The sequence below is a fragment of the Zingiber officinale genome, chromosome 4B (genome assembly GCF_018446385.1).
Source record: "Zingiber officinale cultivar Zhangliang chromosome 4B, Zo_v1.1, whole genome shotgun sequence".
NCBI classification, from domain to species: domain Eukaryota; kingdom Viridiplantae; phylum Streptophyta; class Magnoliopsida; order Zingiberales; family Zingiberaceae; genus Zingiber; species Zingiber officinale.
The window spans coordinates 125,248,114-125,275,361 of NC_055993.1; the positions used below are offsets into that span (position 1 = coordinate 125,248,114).

The following is a 27,248-nucleotide window of genomic DNA, read 5'->3' on the forward strand; positions in this document are numbered from 1 at the left end:
TCATACAGAACCAAATTATATGTATAAAAAAAATCTTAAAATAGATAAACTGGGAGTTCCCATGAGCCCTACGCTGGCCACACCGATCTCCTCTTCGTCTGAGTCTTCGTTCACTTGGTCGATCATGGCAGTGGCGGCGGCGCCTCTCGAAGCTCTACATAGATCTCGCTTATAGGTTCCTCTATCGTGCCCTCTCTAGTCTTCGCGTCATATCTGGTTCCCTTCCTCTTCTGCTGCGTGATTCGCTCCCGAATCCCCTTCACATGTGTCCTCCCTATCTTCGCCCCTGTTGAAGACTTTCGGAATCCAGTTCCATGATGCCAGCTCCTCCCTTCTCTGCGCATTTCTAACTCACCAGGTATGACCGTCATTTCTATTCGAGCTCATGTTTCTACTATGTCGAACCTGAAAGTTGTTCGATCACGCACGAACAGCGAGAAACCATTTTTTTTGTGATACCAAGGATTGAATGCTGGAGGAGGAATTTCCAAAGGTGAAAACTTGTGGATGTATAGAATAACAGATGACTTCAATGCACTGTTTAAATTGTTTTAGAAGATAGAACCTGTGTGCATTCGAGAATTTGATTCAAATGATTACTTCTTTCCATGGACGAATAGGATATTAATGTTTTTGAAACGCTCGATTCTTCTTGAGTAATCCCTTCTTCCTATCTTTGTATTTTGAGCAACTTAGCGGTCTTCTATCAAGAAGCCCAATTTGATATAACTCTTCATTTGATGAAGGTGCTTCTGCGACCTAGGAAGTTTTTGTGGTACATTCTTCTTGAAGGGACCAGATTATTTTGTGAACGGTTGCATAGTAGAAGAGGGAATTCTCTGTTTATGTGAACGAAGGAAAAACTTTTGGCATCCTCTTCAATTTACTAATCACTTCTCAGCTAATTGACGTGACCTTGTTATAACTCATTAAGTGGAAACATGAATAAAATGCATGTTAACTAGGTTATGGTTATTTACAACCATGATCGATAAACATAGCTTCTGTTTAAGATGTTTGATAATTTGCAGAATATTTTTTTTCTTGTATGATTGAAGTGTGCTGCTATTTCCACAACTAGAAAAAAAAAATCAAATTACAAAATCAAATGTGCAGCACTTGAATTATTACTGGACTTCCATTTATTTTTCTCCATGTACAAAGTAAATAGGAACTTGAATTTCTTTTTCTTTCTTTCTTCTATGTAAATTTCCCTCATTACCAGTGCTCAATTAGTGTAAGTTGGTGTTTCTTGTTAACCCTCCACTGATCAAAAATGACTTGACATTATTCTGCATTATTAAATCACGATTCACATCTACATGTATTGATAATGCCATTATGACATTATCTTCTTTTGATCTTTCATTCTTGCAGGAGATACTAATTATGCTTTTTAGGTGATTCTTGTTGAAATTTTGGTATGACTGACTATATTGTGGAAGAATGTGCTTCATGAAGATAGAGATGCTAAAGCATAAGCTAGGAGGAAGTTGCTAGCTTATTCTGAATACTGTATCTATACTTTTTGGATGGAAGATTTTAGTTTTGTTGTTGGGCAGCAATTCGCTGATGTCAAGACTTTTAGGAGGGCAATAAAAGAAGCTGCTATTTCACAACATTTTGAACTTAAGATTATAAAGAGTGATCTAATTCGCTACTTCGCCAAATGTGCCAAGGACAGTTGTCCTTGGCGAATTCGTGCAGTAAAGCTTCCAAATGCTCCAACCTTCACTGTAAGAAGCATTGAAGGGACACATACCTGTAATAAAGATGCACAACAAGGTCATCATCAAGCATCTATAGATTGGATTGTGAATCTCATCGAGGAGCGGCTGCGAAGCAATGTGAATTATAGACCAAAAGATATATTGCAAGATATTCAAAGGCAATATGGGATAACTATACCATACAAGCAAGCATGGAGAGCAAAAGAAAGAGGTCTGACTGCTATATATGGTTCGTCTGAAGAGGGCTACAGTCTTCTCCCAGCATATTGCGAGCAGATAAAGCTTAGAAACCCTGGAAGTGTTGCTCAAGTGTACACTATAGGAGTAGACCATCAGTTCCATAAAATTTTTGTTTCATTCAGTGCTTTAATTTATGGCTTTTTGAATGGTTGCTTACCTATAATTTGTCTTGGTAGTACTGAGCTGAGAAGCAAGTATCTCGGCACATTACTTTCTGTTACTTCATTTGATCCCGATGGTGGAGTATTTCCAATTGCTTTTGGTATTGTGGATGTCGAGACCGAGGAGAGTTGGAATTGGTTCTTGTCTGAGTTCTATAAGTCGCTAGAGATAAGCTGTGAAAGCAGATCTCAGCTTACAGTTTTATCTAATGGACAAACTGTTATTCTTGAAGCTGTGAGAAGAAACTTTCCAACTGCATGCCAGGGAATATGTATGCGCTACTTTACTGAAAGTGTAAACAAGGAATTCAAGAACTCGAGGCTTGTCCATCTTCTTTGGAAGGCTGCTTATTCTGTCAGCGCATCTAGCTTTCAGGATAGGATGGCAGAAATTGAGGAAATCTGTGCAGAAGCAGCAAAAAGGATTCAACAGATTCCTCCTACTTACTGGGCAGTGGCTTCTTTTGAAGGATCACGCTATGGCCATCTTTCTTCAAATATTGAAGAGTTCAATAGGTGGATACTTGAGACACGGGAACTTCCTATTCTTCAAGTTATAGAAAGTATACATGGCGCAATGATCAAGGAATTTAATGAACGCTGTGAAAAAGGTTTGAAGTGGGCTTCAAGACTTGTCCCTTCAGCTGAAAGGCGTATATCAGATGCGATTAAGCATTCTGTTGGATACCAAGCTCTGCGTTCCGATGAGTTTGAATTTGAGGTTCTCTCAGCCAATTGCTCAAATATTGTTAACATAGGCATCCATTGTTGTTCTTGTCATGAGTGGCAGTTGTATGGCATACCATGCTCTCATGCTATTGCAGCACTTCTCTCATGTAACAAAGACATTTATGAATATACAGACAGATATTTCACAGTTGCCAGGTATCGGGAGACATATTCTCATCCAGTATGTCCAATTCCTGATAGAAGTGAGTGGTATAAAGCATCTGAGAGCTCAGTGGATAGCGAAACTCAAATTGTTTGCCCACCAAAGGTTCGTCGTCCTCCAGGACGCCCTGAAAAGAAGCGGCTTAATGTGGAGGAAACCAACCATGAAAAGCATACAGTGCATTGTAGTCGTTGCAACCAAACAGGACACTATAAGCGAACATGCAAAGCTGATATTACCCACAAGACATGAGGATATTGGCTTATTGGTATGTTATATACCCTTGTGAATAACCCATCAGATTAGTAGTTAAAGATTAATTTTGTTGATGCATGTGACATGTGTAGATTAGTATTTTCATTCTGTTGGTTCTATGGCAAGTTGTCAAATTTTGCAAATATGGGGAAAGAGAAACTTTGAGAGGTAGATAAGTAAAAGGGGTTGTTTTTATTTCATAAACAAACCTCATCTGTTTATAGGGATTACATGAAAGAACAATTTTGTCTTGATTTTTCTACTTAATGGCCTTTGAGTGATAGACAATTTGAATGAAAATTGACTTGGTAGATGATAAAAAAAAAATTATTATGTTGTCATGCAGAGTAAGTTTATACAACAATACATTCCATTAATTGTCATGAGTTTGGTGAAGAAATTAAATTTGAATGACTTGCTGAATATGTTATTACTTGATCTTAATTTTGATGTAGACTAGTTCAACATTTGTTTTCTTCACATGCTCTCCAATGGAATGAAACATCAAGTCAATGGGTCAATGGTTCTACTTTTTTCTGTGAAATAATGGGTTCCTTGCAATTTTAATAGCAAATTTGTTGTCAACAGATAAGTTGTTTCTTTAATACTTTTCAGATTCTCAAGCAACCTCCTTAGCCAAACAGCATGTCGCGTAAGATATTTGATTGAGGTTGCTTCAGAATTTGAATGTGATTCAAGAAACAACAAAAATATAAGTCGATAGCGAATCTTCAATTCAACATTTCATAACAAATAAGGATATTGATTTGTGCTTTCATTGCATTCAAGAGCATATCAAGAAGGTAAAAGGTTGAGTTAGTCTACATCCAGACTCCAGACTGGAGATCAAGTTGTTGTTTTCTTCACCAAGCTAATCGGATTTAATCTCTTTGTCAAGATCAAAAACTTTTTGAATGAAGGATGAAAGATAATTAAGTTTCTCAAGGTGTGTTAAATAAACTCAATCATGATGGCAAAAGGCGAATACGCTCGTCCCAGCGCCCCTGCCAATCCGTTCCAATACCAACACGGAGGAGGTAAATCATGAGTGACTACTAGCCTTTGGAATAATGACTAACACATAAGGGAGACATAAAATAAATTCAATCATGCATGCTGACAAAGTTGAAATTTTTTTATGATCCACAGTCAGTTTTAATTAGAAAGGTCTACTACTCCAGGGATGAATTTGGGAAATCAATAATGAAATTGCATCCTTTTTGTAACGATGAAGCAACATGTATTTCTAATCCCTGTTACACAGATGAGGTTTGTTTGTGAATATGAAAATAATTTCTCTATTTCTTTTTATCCCTCAAAACTTTTTCCTTCTCTCGCAATCACAAGATTTTTGTTGCTTGTGCTAAAACCAACAAGTTCAGTTCTATCATCATCACTCATGATTAAACTTTATTCAACATTGTCATGTTGTTTGGAGTTCAACAGCCTACATCAAGATGAATGCCTTCTTGTTGTACCTTTTGCTTGTAATGTGCTCGTTAGCAATCAATTTGTCTATGCACAGGCACAAAGGTACTTTATCTGACCCATTGGCTTCATTTCTCACTATAATAACATAGTAAAGTAAACAGGTACCTTCATGCAGAATAACTTAATGTTTGATATTCTTTTCCCTTTTGAAATTTTCATACTTTTCAATGTTCTTAAAGATTTATAATTTTTTCTGCTTTTTATATTTCTTTGTTATTAATAGATGAATCGGCGGATCCAAGGTGTGACTCAAGGTGGCTGCTTGACATGAGCAAACTATGGTAAGTTCATATTCTATCTTGACTTCTACCAGTGTATGTCCCAACATTTATACTCTGTTCGATCCAAGATTTTGGTCTCCGTCAGAACAAAACAGCTGCAAGTCGATGAGGACGAGAACAAGAAGAGGAAGCTTCTCATGATGCAGATGAAATCTCGGTGTCTCCTAGCACCTCGACTCACCTCACTGTTGACGAAACCTTGAAACACTGAATGTCTTCCTCATGTCGCATGCTAATTGAGATACAAAGACACCTAACGCACATCCATCCTCAACAGAAATAGAATTTTGTGTACCGTAATGTCGATTGGAAGAAGGATCACATGGAATCCAAATGTGCGTCAACGAGGAAATCTCATGCTCTCGTCATCGTTAGCATTGTTTCATAGCCATCTTGCGTCTCACTGTAACATTATGTTTAATATTACCAACCCTATCTATATCCATACAAGTCCATCGAGTTCCTACTAGATTTTAAAGGGAATGTATCAGACGAGATATTCTCAAAGATATTGGACCGAGCACGTGATGGATCAATGAGAGATATCTTAGCTGTAAACTGTGCTTATCTACTTCCATTTGGTGAAGGGGAACTTAAGGTCCATGAGGCTTCTTCAAAATACGATTACTTTGAAACCTTTCGCCATAGAGAAGATCTAGATAAGAAGGAAAGATTTTTTAAAAAAAAATTGTCAAAAATTATGAACTCGGCGCCTAAAGAAACAGTCCACTTATTCTGTTTTAGGATTGCTAAACCATTGCTTTAGCTAGCTCACTTGTTATCCGCCTGATTTTGAGTATCATTATTGTCATTAACAGGTGAAGATTAGTTTGCCCTAATTACTTTTTAATATTTTTCAACCCCCCAAATTGTTGGTTGCTTATGCTTGGCGACCAAACAGCCATAAAGTTGCAAGGTGAAGAAAAAATTTAATAAATAAAAACAAAATTCATAAAGTAAATTAACCAAACTTGCTGTATGTTTTACTTGGCAAAAATAGTAAGTAATTAGGTGGCAACAAAACAAACCAAACGTATCCATACCGAATGACAATGTAGCGTAACCAAACGCGATCGATAATTTTTAACTAATTAAAGTTTATATAATTAATGGAACGTGAAGAAAAAAATGATTGTTTTTATTGATTTCATTCAGTGGTTTTCAAGCCTGGTAGACTTTGCAGTCCTCCTTGATTAGTAGGCAGGCGTACCTTCCTTGATTCCGGCATTAACGGCGAGACTCAAGCAAGTAGAAGGGAGAAAAATTATTTCCTTTGATTTTAATTTTAAAAATCATTAAAAAATTGTAAGAGTTTAATTATTTTTTAAATATACTTATATAATCATTAATGAAAATTTTCATATGATTCGTTAACAAGTTCACAAGGTAATTTCCTCATATAAATCTAAGATATTTAGCCATTAGACTATGTTGCGAATACTTTGAAATTTTCTTTAACGATGACTGATAGAAAATTTTCATACGACTAATTCAGATTAGTCGGACAGACAGAATAGATAGCTAGTGCTAAGTTAAAAATACAAAATTAATGAAATCTAGCTCGCAAGGTTAAATGACATGATTCGGAGTAAAATGTAATTTATGAAATCTCAAGTGTGAAGGAAAGAAATTAGCCAGGTCCGTCGGTGAGCGCTCGCACGTGCTTGCGCCATTCAATCGTCGTCGGTGTCCTCTCCGTCGCTAACGGCTCCGTTACTGACGGTTACGTCGTGAGTCGTGCAGCGAATAACAAACATTTAACCGCGGTTAAACCGGGGTTAACGAAAGTTGCACAACGCCCTATAAAAATGGCGCTTCCTCTTTAGCTTCCAAGTGTCCTCGCCGAACCCTGCTCTTTTTGCCTTCCCTCTCTACTCCGCTTGCCTCGAGACGCTTTCCCTCTTCGAAGTGTAGATCCGAGAGCAAACCAGAGGAGACGGAGAGAGGAAGGAAGCAAGAATGAAGGTGGCGACGGTGATGGAATCACTGAGGTGGCCTCGCTTGCTGGCTCTCGGTTTTTTAGTTCTCGTCGCGTGGTTTGGAGTCGATCAGATCGCTGCCTCGAGGTACATTGCCTTTTTATGCGAGATTTGGTCGGATTTAGGTTTTTAATGGGTTTTGAGATCGGATCGAGGTAATGTGCTTGAAACAGGGAAGTCAGCTCCTATGAGTGTTTGTCGATTCTTAGTTCTTTTTCGTTGCAATCGAGTTTCTTCGAGGTAAAGCGTAGCTCTAATGCGTAACATTCGATTTGTAGGGGAGGGATGGCGGCGACGGAGGCTGCCTTCACGAGGAGGAACTTGCGAGAAATCGTAGTAGCTAACCAGTCTTCCAAAACAGTGGAGAGGTATGCAGAGTGTCTAAACCCTTCTGCTCATCCCTCTACAGCTCTAGTAAATGGATCTGGCTTTTGGTTTTGCCTGAGGAAATACTTAAGCCGTCAGATCTGCCTCTGCTTAATATGGAGCTGAGCAAAACATTAGGTCGGTGCTGATAGCTAGGCTCTACTCTTTCGCTTTCAAGTTGAGATAGAAGACAGTGGGAAGTTGTAGGAATTAACTTATCGAAACATCGGATGCCACAACTTCCCGGGAAATGGCGGTCAAATCAGGGAGAAAGCAGCAACACGCCTTCTCTCCCACTTAATTTCCGCTTCCTTTGCATCGATTTTTTTTTTTCATTTTTTTATTTTTAAAAAAAGGTAACCGGCCGCCTCGAGTTTCGTTGTTCTCAGTAAAAGCGGCGATTACATCCTCAGTTTAGTAATTTAACTCTAGTTTAAGTGGCAACCTTGTCATTCCCAATACCTGATTTTTCTTTTGCTTTCACTGTTGACAGTGTTGGGCGAGATGTGGTAATGGGCGCGGTCGACGATCCGGAATTGGTCGCAGCAGAGGTGCACAGGTCAGTCATCCTTTTTACGGCTTTTTTCTTCCAGATTTAATTTGCTATATTCTTCCTGATTTTATCTACAAAGCCGGAATTAGTTGGCATTTTGTTCATTGTGAAACTAATTGCAGTCATGTCTCATGCAATTTGTCTTCGTCCGTGAATGGATTATATGACTAGCATTTCTATTTAGTTCAACAGCTAATTTACTAACATTCTTAATTTACTAGGAAGACAAGACGAGATCTGATTATTAATAATAATAAATTATTCGATTACAGAATAATAAAATATAGTCATTTGTTTAGAGTAACACAGAAATTGTTCTTATCCTGTTTGTTTTGGTGGATAAGACGTGTGCCCTTAGCTTCTGTTTGTTATGTTATGAAGACAGGAATGGCATTAGCCAGCGGGTTTCTCAAATTTTTCCTGTTGAATTTGATCAAAATCATTTCTATTTTATTTTTTTGTGTTGGGTGGTTTTTGGACCGTCGCCTGTTGAACATGCCGGTCCAGTCCAATTGAAAGCATTGCTTTCTAGACTTCCAGTAGTAAAAGTAGTAATTTTTTATAATCAATTCTAAGCTTTTCAATCACATAAGTTTGTTGTATAAATATTCTTGATCAGTTTTGGATACTAAGACTCTTTAATCTCATGAAAAGGAGAGGGGAAAGAGATAACAAGTATGTTTTCGCTAAAGTTTTGGGAGGAAAAATACTTCTTTTGTTGATTGTATCGGGAGTTCAATCACTTCTACCTAATTTGAATAGGCTTCCTCAATGCAATTCTAAGTGAAAGGTTATATTTATCCTCCATCTTTGTGAGATTGAGCAAGGTCTAGATCACCTAGACTCGACGTTAACCTAATTAAATTTTTTTTTTATTAACAAGGTCTAGATGGCACAGATGATGAGCGTATGGGCCCATCATGTGTTTGTCATTTGAGCTTCCGTTGAATCTCCCGGGCGTTGTAGGGGAGTAATTAATGTGACGTTTTTTTTTTTAATTGACGAGGTCTAGATGAGTCACGTGCAATTAAGGTTTGAGTAAGTGAAGTCCAGCATGATTAAGTGGGCAGGGAGGGCTCACTAGCCATGGGGGCTCTGTAACTCAAGCGAACAAGACAGTGTGGTTTTAGAATTTTGGTTCCTTCCCTCTTTTTCTTAGATAAACAACTTCCAGGGATCCCAATTTCCTTTTTCAATTTTCTTCCTCATTCTTTTTTATTGAAAAATTAAAAAAAAATTGTCCTGGATGGCGTGGATTATTTTTTCTGATCACACACACATCTAACATCTGAACAATTAATTCGGTTGGTTTCATAAAAAAATTATCAAATAAAGCACAATGGCCCTACTTGGACTTTGGATTCCATTCGGTTGACACATGTCCCCATGTGACCACATGCTATACCCCTAGTGTTTACATTTGTGCGCTTGCTTTAGTTGCTCATTTGCTCTGCGCTGAGCGATGATACCTAATATGCATTCAATTCGTCGTCAGACACCCGTGTCCCCATTAATAAATGTCATCTCTACTCCCCTTCGCATTCGGTCGGTGATCCCAATACTCAATTAATTCATCATGTGCCAACTCCACTTCCGATTTACACCATTTCGGTGATCTTCCACTGGTCCTTTATCTTGTCTCATTAAATGTCCTCCCTTCCGCTTACAATATAATTTTATGAACATAACTATTGTACTTTCATATGCATTTCTACAAGTACAAATTAAATTCTTATATATCATTTTTTTTCTTGATAAATTATGGACGAAATTGAATGAAGTAAGATCATTCAATCACTCTTAGAAGGCTGGCTCTGTTTGATAGGGATATAGGATTAGAATTGAATTATTAGGATAGGATTGGGGTAGGATTATTATTCACTCCTCATGCCTAGGGATTGTGAATCCTACTCTTAGTCAACCCTAATCCTACCCCTAATCAATCCTATCAAACAACATATTAATAATTTTTTAAAAACATAATCCTAATCCTATCACTCCTACCAAACACAGCCTAAGGGTTCCGAAGAAGGGATTTAGCTATGTGATTTGCCTCTTTTTGAATCCCAATCACTTGTAAAATTTATTAGAAATTGCTCTAGTAACATTATTAATTTCACATGATATTATGGGCGATCTAGATTTTTTTTCAATCTCACGTTTTTACTCTTCTTGGTGCTGCTTTGATTAACAAAATGCATTAAAAGTGTAATGTTCTCCTTCTTTCGATGGTTGAGTGGGATCACTCACTTTACTGGTTAATGTTTTGGTTGATTAGACCATTGTCAGAGCATGGTGTCGAATCTTAACATGTTCGCCCTAACAAATATTCTAATATTTGTTTAAAGTTTGTGCCGTGGTCAATCGAAGGCTTTCATTGGCAGTAACTGGTTGTAATTAAATTGACGGTGCAGGATGATCAACGACAGCACGGCTCGTCGGGAGCTGGGCTACTTGTCATGCGGGACAGGGAACCCCATCGACGACTGCTGGCGTTGCGACCCGGAGTGGCACTTCCACCGCAAGCGCCTCGCTGACTGCGGCATTGGCTTTGGCCGTAACGCCATCGGCGGCCGCAATGGCCGCTTCTACGTGGTGACCGACCCCAGGGACGACGACCCCATCAACCCCCGCCCAGGCACCCTCCGCCACGCCGTCATCCAGGACGAGCCGCTCTGGATCGTCTTCAAGCGCGACATGGTCATCACCCTCTCTCAGGAGCTCATCATGAACAGTTTCAAGACTATCGACGGCCGTGGCACCAACGTCCACATCGCCAATGGCGCTTGCATCACCATTCAGTTCGTCACCAATATTATCATCCACGGCCTCCATATCCACGACTGCAAGCCCACCGGCAACGCCATGGTCCGCAGCTCCCCTTCTCACTACGGATGGCGCACCATGGCCGACGGTGACGGCGTCTCCATCTTCGGTGCCAGCCACATCTGGGTCGACCACAACTCCCTCTCCAACTGCGCCGACGGCCTCATTGACGCCATCATGGGATCCACCGCTATCACCATCTCCAACAACCATTTAACCCACCATAACGAGGTACAGAACGACCTTTTCTTTTCGGACGCCACAAATGTCTATTTCATCTTAATTACACAAATCTGGTTGGTGCAGGTGATGCTATTGGGCCACAGCGATTCTTATGTCAGGGACAAGGCCATGCAAGTAACCATTGCCTTCAATCACTTCGGAGAAGGCCTCATCCAAAGAATGCCCAGGTAATTAATTGAATTTCTTTATCTAGGTAGCTATCATCTGATTAATTTTCAAGCTTGCCTAATTTCCAAAAAAATGGGTTTCCAAAAACAGATGCAGGCATGGCTATTTTCACGTAGTGAACAATGACTACACTCACTGGGAGATGTATGCCATCGGAGGAAGTGCCGATCCCACCATCAACAGCCAAGGCAACAGATACCTTGCTCCGGCAAACCCATTCGCCAAGGAGGTAACATTAAATCACATGTACACAACTGATAATTGATTTCATTATCTCTATTTTGTTGATCATTTACTTTCCAACAACAATAGGTGACTAAGAGAGTGGAAACCGGTACAAATGTGTGGAAGAATTGGAACTGGAGATCAGAGGGCGACCTCCTATTAAACGGCGCCTACTTCACCCCTTCCGGTGCAGGTGCCTCGGCTAGTTATGCCAAGGCCTCCAGTCTGGGGGCCAAGTCTTCCTCCATGGTCGGCTCCATCACCTCCGGTGCAGGTGCTCTGCGCTGCCTTCGGCGTTTCCACTGCTGAATATTTGATTCATCAGCATATCGTAACTACCTTACACACTCCAACTACCCTTCCACAACGTAAAAGTTTTTAAGAAAAACAAAACAAAAAAAAGGGAAAAAAAAAAGTAATTAAGTCCATTTGCATTCGACTGTGTCGCATAGTTTTCTCTTGTCTCACAGTCATTCCACACCGGTCGCTTTTACCCTAATCTCGACCTCCCCTATTTCCAGCGTAAGCCAACGCTTGTGGAGTGGGTGGAAGCGTTGCTGATTATAATTCCTTTACTCCTTTCTTTCCGTTGATTCTTCGTCTGGCTTTAGTTGAGTCTCTAGCTCTGGAAGCTTCTTCCATTTCTTGAATATTTGAATGTTGGTTTTTTTGTTCTCTAGTTTCCAGGTTGTGTGACATTAAAGTTTACGTTGTTCTCTTAGGTTGCTTGTAAAAGACATGCAGTGTCATAGCCACTGAATGAAATATTTTGAATGATAATATTTAGTTGTTATATTTTTCTTGGTACTCTGTTTTTTTCCTCCTTTCTCTTTCATCACTGCTAGCTACATAGACAAAGGAGATCCTAAATTCCAAGTAGAAGGGCCAAAGTAAAGATAGTTCAAATAATTGAGGCTGGTGAAATGGTTGGTTGTGTTGAATTATACAAACAGGTTGATCAGGGCAGCTAAGTCAGGGCCAAACTACTCAAAGTGAGTCGAGCAACTAGAGAGGTGGATAGGCCTGAGCTAAGAGCATAGTGAGTGACCAAACTAGGTCAGCCAACTGACTCGAATAAAGCGAATCCAACATAGAAATAGAATTAACTCAAACCTACTTGTAACCTCTCTGTGATCCCTGCCAGAGCATTTGGTACTGAATGTGGTCCATCTTTGAGCTTTCAAGATTGTTTCTGGATGCTACGATTAAGTTTGACATATTACATAATACATATTACATTGGAGAAAAAGAATCTATATGCTCATACTTTGATGAACCCGTTGACCTTAAGACATGGGACAAATTGGGAACCCATAATACCCGTCAATAATGCACTTCGTCATAGTGACACCTTGAGATTATAACTTGCATCCCACAGCTTCTACTTGTACTCTATGAAACAACCTATGCATCGAGTTTAATGAACGAAATTTCTGAGAAATCTAAGCAAGCGGCAAATTAGAACGTGACTCCTTAAAGCTACAAATCGAACAAATAAAGCAGCACTAGAGGAGTCCATATCTAAACAAACAGAGACATTGGCAATTATTTGAAGGATGAAAAGTCTGTTTGTATGCAGAAGCAACTGGAGGAGCTGAGAAAGTTTAAGAAAGAATTCACTGATAAATTAGTTTGTACTCTTAAGGATAATTATGTGAAACCTGATTGTTACATATTAACTCCCGAAGTTTCTATTGATCACCAAGGTAAATTGAAAAGCATTGACGGATCTTGATAGACCATCAAACGTCACAAGTTTTTCGAACTCCTAGGTATAATTTGTTGTAGTTGAGATTCATGTTAGTATATGATAAATTATTATTATATAAAGATAGATTAATCTTTTATAATTATTTTATTATCAATTTATATTTCCTTTTCTTTTATAAACCTAAGTTTTTGCAATACAATTTTCTAACCTCCTTTTTGCGGCTATCTCTTTCTCTCCTTCACTTTGTTGTCTTTTACACTATATTTGCATTCTTTGCTTTGTTCTCATGGCATCAGAGCCAATCCATCTCCTCATCTCCTATTTGAATGAATCGTGGAATAGTTTTATTTTCGGAATTCTTTGAGACGGCTGTAGAAGAATTGTATTTTCTTGAGTTACAACCGTTGGATCACCTTGAAACTTTGAGAAAATGTTCCTCACATCCAGGGCTACATTTTGAACGGTGGAGGTCAGATTTTAAGTTCTTTAAGTCCACTTGACAATTAAAAAACATGACTATTGAGTTTTGGTTGCGCGGAGATGTCGACCTATATGAATCCTCGACGCAAGGATGACTTTTGTAAATAGAATTGGTAATCTCTTGAAGAAATCTGTAACTTGTTAGGAAAGAAAATCGTATCCCATGATTAGTGCTCTAAATATGTTAGGGAAGTAAATGATATTTAATGATTCTTGCTGTAAATATGGTAATTATCATATGAGAATTACTGAATTATAGGAGAGGAAGATATGTACACTTGTATATATATTACGTCTTGTTAATGAGAAAAGTAGAGCATATTATTATTTTCTTCTTCTATTTTTACATGGTATCAGAGCAGTGACGATCTGCTCTATTTTTACATGGATTCTAACAATTCTTATTCTCTACATCATTCAGATCATCCCGGAATGATTCTTATTTCTAAATCTCTTGATGGTGACAACTATTCAACTTGGCGCAGAGCAATGACCATCTCTTTAAATGCAAAATCCAAATTTTACTTTGTTGATGGAACCCTCAAGGCACCATCTGCCCAAAACAAACCAGAGGACTACGCGGCATGGAAAAAATGCAATGATATGGTATTATCCTGGATTTTTAATTCTTTGATACCTGATATTGCAAATAGCATCATTTTTATGACACTGCTCATGAAGTTTGGGAAGATCTTCAAAATCACTTTTTTCAAAGCAACGCACCACGAATTTTCCAGATCAAGAAAGAGATTGCTTGTCTTGCTCAAGAACAGATGACAGTTGCGTCTTATTATACAAAGTTAAAAAAATTATGGGATGAGTTAGGATCCTATAATGATGCTGCTTGCACTTGTGGTGTAAACAATAAAAGACGTAAGTTGATGCAATTCCTCATAGGATTGAATGAGTCTTATAATGCTATTCGTGGTCAACTCCTCATGAACCCATTACCTGATGTTTCACAAGCTTATTCTTCCATTATTCAAGAAGAAAAGCAATGAAATTTAGTTGCAAGATGGGAGACAATAGAAGCTTCTGCCATGGCTGTTCAAGAAAGTGAACTAGTAGCCCTTGCTGTTCAGCACAAATCTAGTCCCTCCTTTCGCCCTAATTTCAATAACCGCAAGCCGCTACATTGTTCTTATTGTGATAGAGATCATCATACGAGAGAGACATGTTGGAAACTACATGGTCATCCACCTGGACATCCCAAACATTCAACGGTCAAAAATAATCATTTCAAGCACAATGATAGCAATCAATCTTCAATTCATAATATCAAATAGACTCCAGCGATGTAACAACTTCAACCAATTATGGCTGGATTGACTGAATTACAACTACAACAACTTTTATCCATTATACAGAACAATGGAACATCTCAAACAGCTACTCCCAAGGCAAATAATGTCACAACTTCTTCAGGTTTGTCCTCACTTGAACTGATAATCGATAGTGGTGCAACAAATCACATTACTTCTTCTCCAGCTTTGCTTGTCAACAGTAAGGAGAACACTTCTTTACTACCAGTTGTTATGCCAAATGGAGACCGGGCTCTAATTATCTCTACTGGAAATTTACCTTTAAGTCCTATTATTTATTTAAAGAATGTTCTTGGCGTGCCATCTTGTTAGGTGGATTTGATGTCGGTGAGTCGGGTTACAAGAGATTTAAATTGCTCAGTAGCATTCTTTCCTTATTGGTGTATTTTGCAGGATTTGATGACGGGGAGGATGATTCGTTTGGGTAAACAACGAGATGGACTATATTACTTGATTGCAATATCAGAAAATAAGTCACACCATCCTGTCCAATCTATCCATACCATCAAAGCTTCCTCTTCTCAAAACACTACTACCTTGTGACATCGACGTCTAGGACACTTATCCTCTTCTAGATTAGACTTTATGTCTAAAACCTTGTTACATTTCCCTTTGGAACCACATAATAATTGTGATGTTTGTGCGTCTGCAAAACAAACAAGGCTTCCTTTTTTTAACTAGTTCTATTTCTTCCGTTAAACCATTTGAATTAATCCATTGTGATATTTGGGGCCCCTTCAAAGTTCCTTCTTTTTCTGGTGCTAAATATTTTTTAACTATTGTGGATGATTTTTCTCGCTTTACTTGGGTTTTTTTTATGCATCATAAAAATGAGACGAAAAATCTCCTAATCAATTTTTTCTTTTTTGTGAAAACCCAATTCAATACTCCTATAGCAAATATTAGGGTTGACAATGGAGGAGAGTTCTTTTCTATGCGAGATTTTTTCAAACAACAAGGCACTACTTACCAACATACTTGCGTTTACACACCTTAACAAAATGGGGTGGTCCAGCGCAAACATAGACATATCTTTACATCAGTTAGAGCCTTTCGTTTTCAAGCTCATCTCCCTTAACATTTTTTGGCAGAATGTGTCTCTACTGCTGTTCATATAATTAATAGGCTACCCACGCCTATACTTTCTCACCAAACTCCATTTGAGAAACTCTATGGAAAAGTTGCTACTTATTCCCATCTTAGAGTTTTTGGTTGTCTAGCTTATGCCACTAATGTTCATGTTCCACATAAGTTTGCTTCTCGTGCCACAAAATGTGTTTTTCTTGGGTATCCTGTTGGTCAGAAATCTTACAAATTATATGACATTAAAACTCATCAAGTCTTCACTAGTCGTGATGTTATTTTTCATGAAGATATTTTTCCCTATGAGTTCATATCCGTTGAGCCACAATCAAATTCTATCATACCTGTTGCAATCTCAGATTCCTCTTCCGTTCAACCAACACCTACAGAATACATCCCTGTTGATTCTACTACTTCACCAATAGCCCCCTTACGTCGTTCTCAACGATCTCATGTTCCCCCTGCAGCCTTGCGTGACTATTTTTGTAATCAAGTAAGTTCACCTGAATCATTGTCATCCTCGTCATCTTTTCCAAGTAAAGGTACACATTATCCTCTCAGTAATTTTATCTCTTATAGTCGTTACTCACCACAACAAGGTTTATTGCTACTATTACCAAAGATGTTGAGCCTACATGTTATGACCAAGCTGCCTCCCAATCTCATTGGCAAATAGCAATGCAATCAGAATTGGCTGCTTTAGAGGCCAACAATACATGGTCTCTCACACCCCTTCCTCCTGGAAAATAAGCTATCGGTTGTCGTTGGGTATACAAAATCAAGCGTAAATTAGATGGTTCCCTTGAACGCTATAAAGCAAGGCTCATAGCAAAAAGTTACACGCAACTTGAAGGTGTTGATTATTATGACATTTTTTCACCTACTGCTAAAATGGTTACAGTACACTATTTATTAGCTTTGGCAGCTGCTCAAAATTGGTCTCTTTCTCAACTTGATGTCCATAATGCTTTTCTTCATTAAGATCTTTCAGAGGAAATTTATATGTCTCTTCCTCCTGGTTTTCAGCGACAGGGGGAGAACCTTGTGTGTCGCCTAAACAAGTCCATATATGGATTAAAACAAGTCTCTCATCAATGGTTTGCGAAATTTTCTACAGCTATTCAAGATGATGGTTTTGTTCAATCCAAAGCAGATTACTCTTTGTTTACATGTAAGAAAGGCAAATCATTTACTGTCTTATTGATATATGTTGATGATATCCTCATAACCAGCAATGATCCAATTGTTATAACTGTTCTTAAACAATTTTTACATAATCATTTTCGGATTAAAGATTTGGGTGACTTAAATTATTTTTTTTGGGTATAGAAGTCTCTCATTCAAAGAAAGGTATTTTCATTTCACAGAGAAAATACACTTTGGAAATTCTAAAAGATGGAGGATATTTTGGAGCCAAACCTATGGATTTTCCCATGGAGCAAAATTCAAAATTATTGGATGAAGGAGAATTGTTAAAAGATCCTTCTTTATATAAGCGGCTTGTCGGACGCCTGATTTATTTGATCGTTACTCGTCCGGATATCACCTACGCAGTGCACATATTAAGCAGATTCATACATGCTCCACGTAAACCTCATATGGAAGCTGCCATGCGTGTATTGCGGTATCTAAAGAACAACCCGGATCAAGGTTTATTTTTTCCTTCCCAAAATATTTTATCTTTGCACGCTTTTTGTGATTCAGATTGGGGAGGTTGCCCAATATCTAGAAAATCAACTACAGGATATTGTATTTTTTTTGGATCTTCTCTAATTTCCTGGCGAACAAAGAGACAAAAAAACAGTTTCTCTATCCTCAGCAGGGGCTGAATATAGAGCTATGACTGGTACATGTTGTGAGTTATCTTGGCTACAATCATTGTTTAAAGATCTATAAATATTGCACTCAATACCAGCATTATTGTACTATGACAACCAAGCAGCACTTCATATTGCCGCCAACCCAGTATTTCATGAAAGAACCCGACATATAGAAATAGATTGTCACTTTATCCGTGATAAGATTCAAGATAGTTCAGTTACTACTGAATATATCCCTTCAAAAGAATAACTTCCAGATGTGTTGACTAAACCATTGGGAATGAAAGTTTTTTCTACAATGAAGTGCAAGTTGGGAGTTCTTGACATTCACTCTCCAACTTGAGGGGGAGTGTTAGGAAAGAAAATCATATCCCATGATTATTGCTCTAAATATGTTAGGGAAGTAAATGATATTTAATGATTCTTGCTGTAAAAATGATAACTATTATATGAAAATTACTGAATTATAGGAGAGGAAGATATGTACACTTGTATATATATTACGTCTTATTAATGAGAGAAGTAGAATAGATTATTATTTTCTTCTTTTATTTTTACATAACTTCCGGTCCACTATTTCAAGCAGCAAGGTGGATGTCATCCTCAAAAGTTTTTGTTAGAGGACTTTCATATGGCACAGATGATCAAAGTCTGAAAGAAGTATTTACTAATTTTGATGAAGTGGTTGAAGTTCGAGTTATCATGGACAGGGAAATTGGAAGGTCTAGGGCGTTTGGATTTGTGACATTTACTTAGCGAAGAAACCTCTGCTACCATTAGTGGCATGGATGGAAAGGATGTTCATGGTCGGATGATTAAACTTAATTGTGCTACTGATCGAACGGGTGAAATTCGTGGTGGTGATTATAGAGGCAGCTATGGTAGAGGTGGCTATGGTGGCGTTGTTCTTACTGAACAGTTTCAGAAGTTCCTTGCATCTCAGCCACATGCCATGTCTGTCTCTTCTTACATAGATTTTCCCTCTAGTAGTACCTCAGGTATATATTCCCCTATTTGGATCCTTGATTTTGGAGTTTCACATCATATGTCGTCTAATGCCAATTCTTTTATATCTATATATTCACCACCCAAATCACATTAAAAGTATTTAATAACAACATTATGTTGAGATTTTACCATGGAAGAAAATATTTGATAGATACCAAGGAAATCAGAACGATGCTTCATAAAATAAACCCAAGTGTAACAAGTACAATCATCAATAAAAGAAACGTAGTAGCGAGATCCTTCAGGTGTATGAACAGGAGATGGACCCCATACATCAGAATGAACTAACTCAAATGGTGCAAGAAAAATAGAGATACTTCTATAAAAAGGTAAAGCTGAGAATTTTGCTAATTTACAGCCACAACAATCTGAAATATCATGAGTTTACAATTTTCCTTTAGAAGCTAAGTATTCCAAATGAGAAAAAGAAACATGTCCAAGATGAGAATGTCACAAATACAAATCAGAAGAAGTAGAGTTTAACCAAAAGGATGACAAATATGAAATATCCGTGAACTTGCAGCTATTCTAATACATTTAGTCTCCTCTGCCTACGACCTATCCCAATCTGCTTCTGGGATCACGGATCGTGCAATATAACAAGAAGATGAAGTAAAAGAAACTAAGAAACCAGAGTCACATAATTGACTGACCAAGACAAGATTCAAAGTAAGATTAGGAATATGATATACATTAGACAGAGATAAATTAGATGTACAAATAGAGTCAACCACCAGCTAATATACATTCAATTTTTTTTTCTAAACTACTTGCCTCAGATGCTATACTTCGTTAAAGCTCTTATATTGACACTCCTGAACAAAACGGTGTTGCTGAAAGAAACTATAGATATATTGTTAAAACTACATGTTCTCTCCTATTATATGCATATGTTCCTAGCGAGTTCTGGGGTAAAGCTATTCTTACTGTAGTCCATTCTATCAATAGAATTCCATCTTCTATTACATCTAATTTGTCTCCTTTTGAAAAAATTATATGATTATGTTCCTGATTATTCTGTCTTAAGAGTTTTTTGATCCACATGTTTTGTCCTTCATCCTCATGTTAAACGTAGTAAGCTTATTCTTGGTAAGCTCTTTGTATTTTTCTTGGCTATGGAGAGGGTCAAAAGGGATATAGATGTTATGATCCAGTTAGTCAAAAACTCTATGTCTCATGTCATGTTATTTTTCTTGAACACATCCCATTCTATTTCATTCCCTCTCATAATCTTCGAAAATCTGATCTCAATCGTATTGATCCTTTTTGCATTGACTCTGATGATATGTCATATCATGTTTCCTCATAATTAGACCACCCTAGCACCTCTTCTTCTAATGATGCTACTGTTGGAACCCCAAGGTGTTTTGATGTGATCAAACAAGCTAAGTTAGGTCCTGCGTTTGTTTAACCCTTGTGTCTAAGTGTGCAGGAGCTTAGGAACACAGGAAGTCGAGCGGAAGACGCGGCTAGCGAGAAGGACGGCACGGGGAGAGAACCGACGGGCTCGGTGCGTCCGAGGGACGAGGTGTCCGCGGAAGAGTACACCGGTGGACGAGAAGAGCGTGAGCGGCGCTCGAGGGACGAGAAACCGGGAAGGAAGGCTGCTCGAGGAGAAAGGCCGGAACATGGGTTTGGGTGAGCCCTATTCCGGAAGGCTGAGATCACCCAAGCTAGCGGAGCCGGAGCGAACAGACCCGGACCAAACGAGCCGAACTGAGACGAGCTGAACCGGAGCAGAGAGCCTGGACCAGAGTCAACTTTGTTGACTTGACAGGTCCGGGCGCCCGGATCAATTCCAGACGCCCGGACCTCCGGGCGCCCGGAACCATTCCGAGCGCCCGGGGGTTCATATTTGACCAGATCGAAGCTGATCGCGAGTTGACCGTTGGGGGGATAAAATTTATCCCCCCGGGGGCGCCCGGAACCCCTTCAAGGCGCCTGGACCAGTACTATAAATAAAGTACTGATCCGTACATTCAAAACAACTACTTGTAATCCAGTGCTTTCATTTGTGTTATTTCTTTCTGTGCTTTCAACGCTGTAAGAGGCTACTCCGCCCAGAGGAGAATCAATTAGTGCGCCTTCTTTGCCTTGGATTAGCAATCCTCTGATTGCAAACCAAGTAATTCCTCTGTGTCTACTTTCTGTTTTAATTAGTCTCTGCCTTTTTAATTACAAGTTCTTTTAAGTTAGTTGAATATCCGAGAAGGGTTTTTGGTTTTATTTTGTAGGGCAATTCACCCCTCCCCTCTTGCCGGCCTCCAAAGGGACCTACAAGTGGTATCAGAGCGAGGACGCTTCAGGAGGACTAACCGCCGATCGAAGCAACAAGATGGCCGGACCAAGCATCGTTCCACCAAAATTCGAGGGGAACTTCGCAGACTGGAAGCGTCGTATGGAGGTATTCCTAAAAACAGATTTTGAAATTCGGTTTATTATGAAATATGGTTTTGTAGCTCCAATAGATAAAGATGGAAAAGAAAAAGAAGAGAGCGATTGGACAAAGAAGGAGCAGAATGAGTCGGTAGCAAACAGCCGTGCGGAACATCACCTGCTGAGCGTGTTACCGCCTCAAGAGGTCAACCGCATCGGAAACTATTTATCTGCTAAAGAACTTTGGGAGAAGTTCTTGGAACTCCACGAAGGCACGTCCGAAGCAAAGCTCGCTAGAAGGGACATCCTCCGCAACAAACTGATGAACATCCGTCTGGAGAAAGGTGAGAAAGTAGCTGGTTTACACGCAAAGGTAAAAGAACTAGTTACTGGTCTCGAGAACCTCGGTGAAACGGTAACAAACCGGGACACTATACGCTACGCGCTCAACGCGTTTCCAAGAACTCCGGAATGGACATCAATCGTCGACGCCTACTACATCTCAAAAGACCTGGAGGTAAGCACTTTAGAAGAGTTGTTTTCTACTCTTAAATTGCATGAAACCAGGTATGCAGGAACGACAAAGGATACAACTCAGACTATGGCGCTGAACGCAACCCAGAAGGATGAACTCGAGTCAGACTCCGAAGACGATCAAGAAGCATACATGGTAAGAAATTTTAAAAAGTTTTTTAGATCTAATAAATTTAAAATGCAGAATAAAAGGAATCAAAAAGGTGGAAGAAAGGTGCGGTGCTACCAGTGTCAGAAGGAGGGACACCTAAGAGAAGACTGCCCAGAACTCAAAAAGGCCAAAAGGAAGTCTCCCAAGAAACACAACCTAAAAGCAACTTGGGACGACACTTCTTCATCCGAATCAGAAGCTCAAGAATATGCCGGAATAGCACTAATGGCAAGCTACGATAGACAAAGTATATCAGAACCTAGCATCGATGAAGGGGGAGCGACCTCGGATGAAAGCAGTGAAGCAGGGGGAGATTCAGGCTTCAAGTCCGACATGGTAAGTGAGGTATGCCTCTTACCCCCTGATCAGCTTTACTCTGGTATCAAAGCTATGACTAAATCCATGTATAAATTAGAAAATAAAAATGTCAAATTAGAAAATGAAATTTTAGAAACAAAGAGAATTTTGGCAAAATCATGTCTTATAGAGGATTTTGAAAAATTGAAAATTGAAAATGAAAAACTAAAAGAAGAAATAGAAAGATTGAAAAAATCTAATGGTTCAAATATTCCTACTTTTAGAAATTTAAATTGGTATTATAGATTTCATCAAAGTCAAATTAGAAATATATCAAAAATCTATATACCTAGGAAATACTTGGTTAATCCTATAAGTAGGAACCTTTACTGGATTCCAAAAACCTGTTTAACTTAAAATTAAAGTCAGACTTAGCATTTTCAGCAAGGAAATTAAACAACTAATTTCTTTATGAGGCTTTGTCTAAAAAAGTGGTTGTTGCTCCAATAACCAAGAAGGCCTAGTGCCTCGCCACGACTTGGAAGCCAACTATCGAAATGAAAAGTTTAATTGACTAACTAAAAAAGCATTAATTTAAATTACTTAATGCTTTAAAAGAGTTATTCAATTTGTGTTAGAAAATATTTAAAAAAAAAAACTTTCTAACATAACTTAGAAATTTTTTTATTATGTTAGAAGTTTTCATGAAAATTGACTTAGAATTTTTTTTTTAAAAGTTAACTTAGATTTATTTTAAAAATTGCCATATCATTTTTTTAAAAAAAATTGACTTAGAATTGTTTCTTATGAATATTCACTTAGAATTTTTTTTTAAAAAAAAAAATTTATAAAATTTTTTTTTGGGAATGCTGAGATAAGTTTTAAACTTAAATTTTTTTAACACTTATGACTGTTCTTATCTGACAAATATTTTTTTTTCAAACAAAAAATTCTGAAGAGTGTCTTTACTAAATAAAAGTTCTTGTTTGAATTTACCTTAGACTTGTTTATAACCCCAATTTTTATGTGATCAAAGGGAGAGAAGTATGTTAAAAGTCTAGGGGGAGGTACTATAATTTTTCAATTGAAAAATATTTGGACTTATTTTAATATAAATTGTTTTTATTGCATATGGTTACCCTAACTTAACTTGGGTTGCTCACATAAAAAAGGGGGAGATTGTTGGAACCCCAAGGTGTTTTGATGTGATCAAACAAGTTAAGTTAGGTCCTGCGTTTGTTTAACCCTTGTGTCTAAGTGTGCAGGAGCTTAGGAACACAGGAAGTCGAGCGGAAGACGCGGCTAGCAAGAAGGACGGCACCGGGAGAGAGCCGACGGGCTCGGTGCGTCCGAGGGACGAGGTGTCCGCGGAAGAGTACACCGGTGGACGAGAAGAGCGTGCACGGCGCTCGAGGGATGAGAAACCGGGAAGGAAGGCTGCTTGAGGAGAAGGCCGGAACATGAGTTCGGGTGAGCCCTATTCCGGAAGGCTGAGATCACCCAAGCTAGCGGAGCCGGAGCGAACAGACCCGGACCAAGACGAGCCGAACTGAGACAAGCTGAACCGGAGCAGAGAGCCTAGACCAGAGTCAACTTTGTTGACTTGACAGGTCCGGGCGCCCGGATCAATTCCAGGCGCTCGGACCTCCGAGCGCCCGGAACCATTCCGGGCGCCCGGGGGTTCATATTTAACCAGATCGAAGCTGATCGTGAGTTGACCGTTAGGGGGATAAAATTTATCCCCCCGGGGGCGCCCGGAACCCCTTCCAGGCGCCCGGACCAGTACTATAAATAAAGTACTGATCCGTACATTCAAAACAACTACTTGTAATCCAGTGCTTTCATTTGTATTATTTCTTTCTGTGCTTTCAACGCTGTAAGAGGCTACTCCACCCAGAGGAGAATCAATTAGTGCGCCTTCTTTGCCTTGGATTAGCAATCCTCTGATTGCAAACCAAGTAATTCCTCTGTGTCTACTTTCTGTTTTAATTAGTCTCTGCCTTTTTAATTACAAGTTCTTTTAAGTTAGTTGAATATCCGAGAAGGGTTTTTGATTTTATTTTGTAGGGCAATTCACCCCTCCCCTCTTGCCGGCCTCCAAAGGGACCTACAGCTACTTGAAAAATTGGCACTCATACACATTTTGGTCTTTAGCTCCCCGATAATCCCTCTGTGCCTATTGCTTCCCATGATGCTCCTGTGATTGCAGATCCTCCTTTTTGTTACCCTTAGCGATCTCGTAAGTCTACTCAATTACCTAATTTTATGTATTCTACTTATCATGGTCCTTTTTCTTCTTTTTTGGCTTCTATTCACCAATTGTCTGAGCCCTCCTCTTATAGAAAGACTGTTCTTGATCCTCTTTGGCAACAGGCTATGGCGGAAGAACTTTCTGCTTTGTATCAAACAGGTACTTGGGATCTTGATCCTCTTCCTTTAGGGAAGCGTGCAATTGATTCTCAATGAGTGTATAAGATCAAAACTAAATCTGATGGGTCAATTGAGCGGTATAAAGCTCGTTTGGTTGCTAAAGGATTTTCCCAACAGTATGGTATGGATTATGAGGAAACCTTTGCTCCAATTTCCAAGCTTGTTACTATCCATACTCTCATTGTAGTTGCATCAGTTCATCGTCAGTGGTCTATTTTCCAGATAAATGTTAAAAATGATTTTTTAAATGGAAATCTCTAGGAAGAAGTCTACATGGTGCCTCCACTAGGTGTCACTCATAACCTTGGTGAAGTTTGCAGAATTAAGAAGACTCTTTATGGCCTTAAGCAAGCTCCTCGAGCTTGGTTTGACAAATTCTCTATTGTGATTGGATCTCTTGGCTTTCTTCCTTGCCAGCATGACTCTACTCTTTTTGTTCGTTGTACTTCGTCAGGTCGCACATAACTCTCTCTTTATGTTGATGATATGATTATTACAAGGGATGATTTAAGTGAAATAAAAGAGTTGAAATTGCATTTGGCTCGTGAGTTCGATATGAAAGATTTGGGTCCTATGCGTTATCTTTTAGAACTTGAAGTAGCGTATTCTCCTCGTGACTATCTTCTCTCGCAATTCAAATATATTGGTGGCATTCTAGAGCAAGCTCATCTATTTGACACTCACACTGTTGATACTCCGCTTGAGGTTAATGCTCGGTACTCTTCTACTGATGGTGTTCCCTTACCAGATCTATCTTTATATCTCACTCTGGTTGGCAGTCTAGTATATCTCACCATTACTAGACCTGACATTGCTTATGTTGTACATATTGTCAGCCAGTTTGTTACTTCTCCCACTTCAGTACATTGGGGAGTTGTGCTTTGCATCGTTTGATATCTTGGAGGTACTAAGTTTCATAATTTTTTTTATCCTTCTACTTCTACCTTAAAGTTGCAAGTCTATTCAGATGCAGCTTGGGGTGGTGATTCTACAGATCGTAAGTCTATTATAGGATATTGTATTTTCTTGGGAGATTCTCTTATCTCTTGGAAGAGTAAAGTAAGATGTTGTCTTTCATTCTTCTACCGAAACAGAATATCATGCTATGACCTCTACTACTGCTGAAATTATTTGGTTACGTTAGCTACTTGCTGATATGGGTGTTTTTCTCTTGAACCCTACCCCTATACATTGTGACAACTCCAGTGTCATTCAAATTACTCGTAATTCTATCTTTCATGAGCAGACTAAGAATTTCGAGATTGATTGTCATTTCACTCGTGATCACTATCAGAATGACACCATCACTTTGTCATTTGTCTCATCTTCCATGCAAATTGCAGACTTGCTCACTAAGGCACAATTTATTGTACGATTTCAATTTCTGGCTAACAAACTCTCAATCTTTCTGTTGGTGCAGTGAGTTTGAGGAGGATGTTAGTATATGATAAATTATTATTATATAAGGATAGATTAGTCTTTTATTATTTTTTTATTCTCTATTTATATTTCATTTTCCTTTGTAAACCTAAGTTTTCGCAATACCATTTGCTAGCCCCCTTTTTGCGGCTACCCTCTTTCTTTCCTTTACTTTGTTGCCTTTTACACTATTTGCATTCTGATGCAGGAGGATATTCAAATTAGATTTTTTAAAGTAGTTATTTGTTAATTTTTTAATTATATTTAATTTTGTCCTAAATCTTAGGAACCAAGTCTTGTTATTTAATTTATCCTAAATCTTAGAGAATAAGTCTAGTTGGTTATTTTTTTGTTTAGATTTTTTTTTTGAGAGTTTTGAGAGCTATATAAACCTATGTTTAGATGATGTTTAGGATAAGTTATTTTGATATTGAATCAATTAGTTTCGCTTAAGCCACGTTACGGCTACATCTCTTTTATTCTTCTATTCCCACTCTTATTTTTTCAAGAAGGTTTTTTTTAAAAAAAAAACTTAGCTTGTGCTACTTCTTATTTCATTATTTCTATCTTGTTTTCTCGTTAATTCCTCTAAAATATCACACCCCAGAATAATATATATTCTGCTCGACGTCACATTCTTTGCTTTATTCTCAATTCGAACCCTCATTGTCTGGGGAGTCCATCCTCTCTCTTACCATCGTACCATAGTCACTAGGATAAATCGAAAAGCGCAGACAGATCCTTATAGACCATCAAACGTCACAAGTTTTTCTAACTCCCAAAATGTAATTTACCCTAGGTAAGACTTGAACGCTCGTTATCTAGGGAGTCCGTCCTATCTCTTACCATTGTACCATAGCCCAAGATTGTCACATATTCTATATGGCAAAAAAGATAATTCGCTCGTTTCTAGTGCCCTCGCCAATCCATCCCTAGGCTAACATAGAAAAGGTAAATCACATATGGCTATTAACCATTAGTACAAGTGGCCAAGGTATGCGAGAGCACATGCTCGGATGCACCAAATTTTGACTCTAAAACCTCATTTGACAATATCATATCTCAACCACTACACTGCTCCGAGGGAATAATTGTTACATATTCTAAAAAAATGATAATTCCAGTTAGCCTCATTGACTATCCCTGGGGGTGACCAACCCGGTCCCATGAATGTTTTCCACCGACCACCAGGGTAAATCGGGAAGCG

The 27,248-nt window shown here is 38.6% G+C and overlaps 2 protein-coding genes and 1 pseudogene across 10 annotated transcripts; all 3 read left to right on the plus strand.

Annotated features, from left to right (window-relative positions):
* Window positions 1–57: 57 nt before the first annotated feature.
* LOC121976479 lies at window positions 58–5,050 on the plus strand. 9 transcript variants are annotated; one of them, XR_006110640.1, is made up of 4 exons: window positions 58–358; window positions 1,378–3,291; window positions 3,894–4,315; window positions 4,993–5,050. XR_006110640.1 is itself a non-coding variant. In XM_042528652.1 (4 exons), the coding sequence occupies exon 2, from the start codon at window positions 1,533–1,535 to the stop codon at window positions 3,273–3,275; it is 1,743 nt and encodes a 580-aa protein (XP_042384586.1). In that variant the 5' UTR covers window positions 58–358; window positions 1,378–1,532; the 3' UTR covers window positions 3,276–3,291; window positions 4,804–4,811; window positions 4,993–5,050. The 9 variants fall into 9 exon arrangements, 4 of the variants coding, with proteins under 4 accessions (XP_042384586.1, XP_042384584.1, XP_042384583.1 ...); XR_006110642.1 differs by having other exon boundaries at window positions 4,068–4,315; XR_006110643.1 differs by lacking the exon at window positions 3,894–4,315 and adding an exon at window positions 4,725–4,870.
* A 1,837-nt stretch (window positions 5,051–6,887) lies between these two features.
* Window positions 6,888–12,205, plus strand: LOC121976480 (probable pectate lyase 8). The gene is made up of 7 exons (XM_042528654.1): window positions 6,888–7,116; window positions 7,308–7,397; window positions 7,889–7,954; window positions 10,363–11,005; window positions 11,081–11,184; window positions 11,276–11,414; window positions 11,498–12,205. The coding sequence occupies exons 1-7, from the start codon at window positions 7,010–7,012 to the stop codon at window positions 11,717–11,719; spliced, it is 1,371 nt and encodes a 456-aa protein (XP_042384588.1). The 5' UTR covers window positions 6,888–7,009; the 3' UTR covers window positions 11,720–12,205.
* Window positions 12,206–12,983: 778 nt separating this feature from the next.
* Window positions 12,984–18,169, plus strand: LOC121978644 (annotated as a pseudogene).
* The last annotated feature ends 9,079 nt before the right edge of the window (window positions 18,170–27,248 follow it).

Coding starts and splice junctions, on each gene's coding strand:
- LOC121976479 (XM_042528650.1), top strand. CDS start 1,533: ATGGAAGATTTTAGTTTTGTTGTTGGGCAGCAATTCGCTGATGTCAAG.
- LOC121976480 (XM_042528654.1), top strand. CDS start 7,010: ATGAAGGTGGCGACGGTGATGGAATCACTGAGGTGGCCTCGCTTGCTG. Junction 7,955..10,362: donor GTCGCAGCAGAGGTGCACAG/GTCAGTCATCCT, acceptor TTGACGGTGCAG/GATGATCAACGACAGCACGG. Junction 11,006..11,080: donor ATTTAACCCACCATAACGAG/GTACAGAACGAC, acceptor TGGTTGGTGCAG/GTGATGCTATTGGGCCACAG.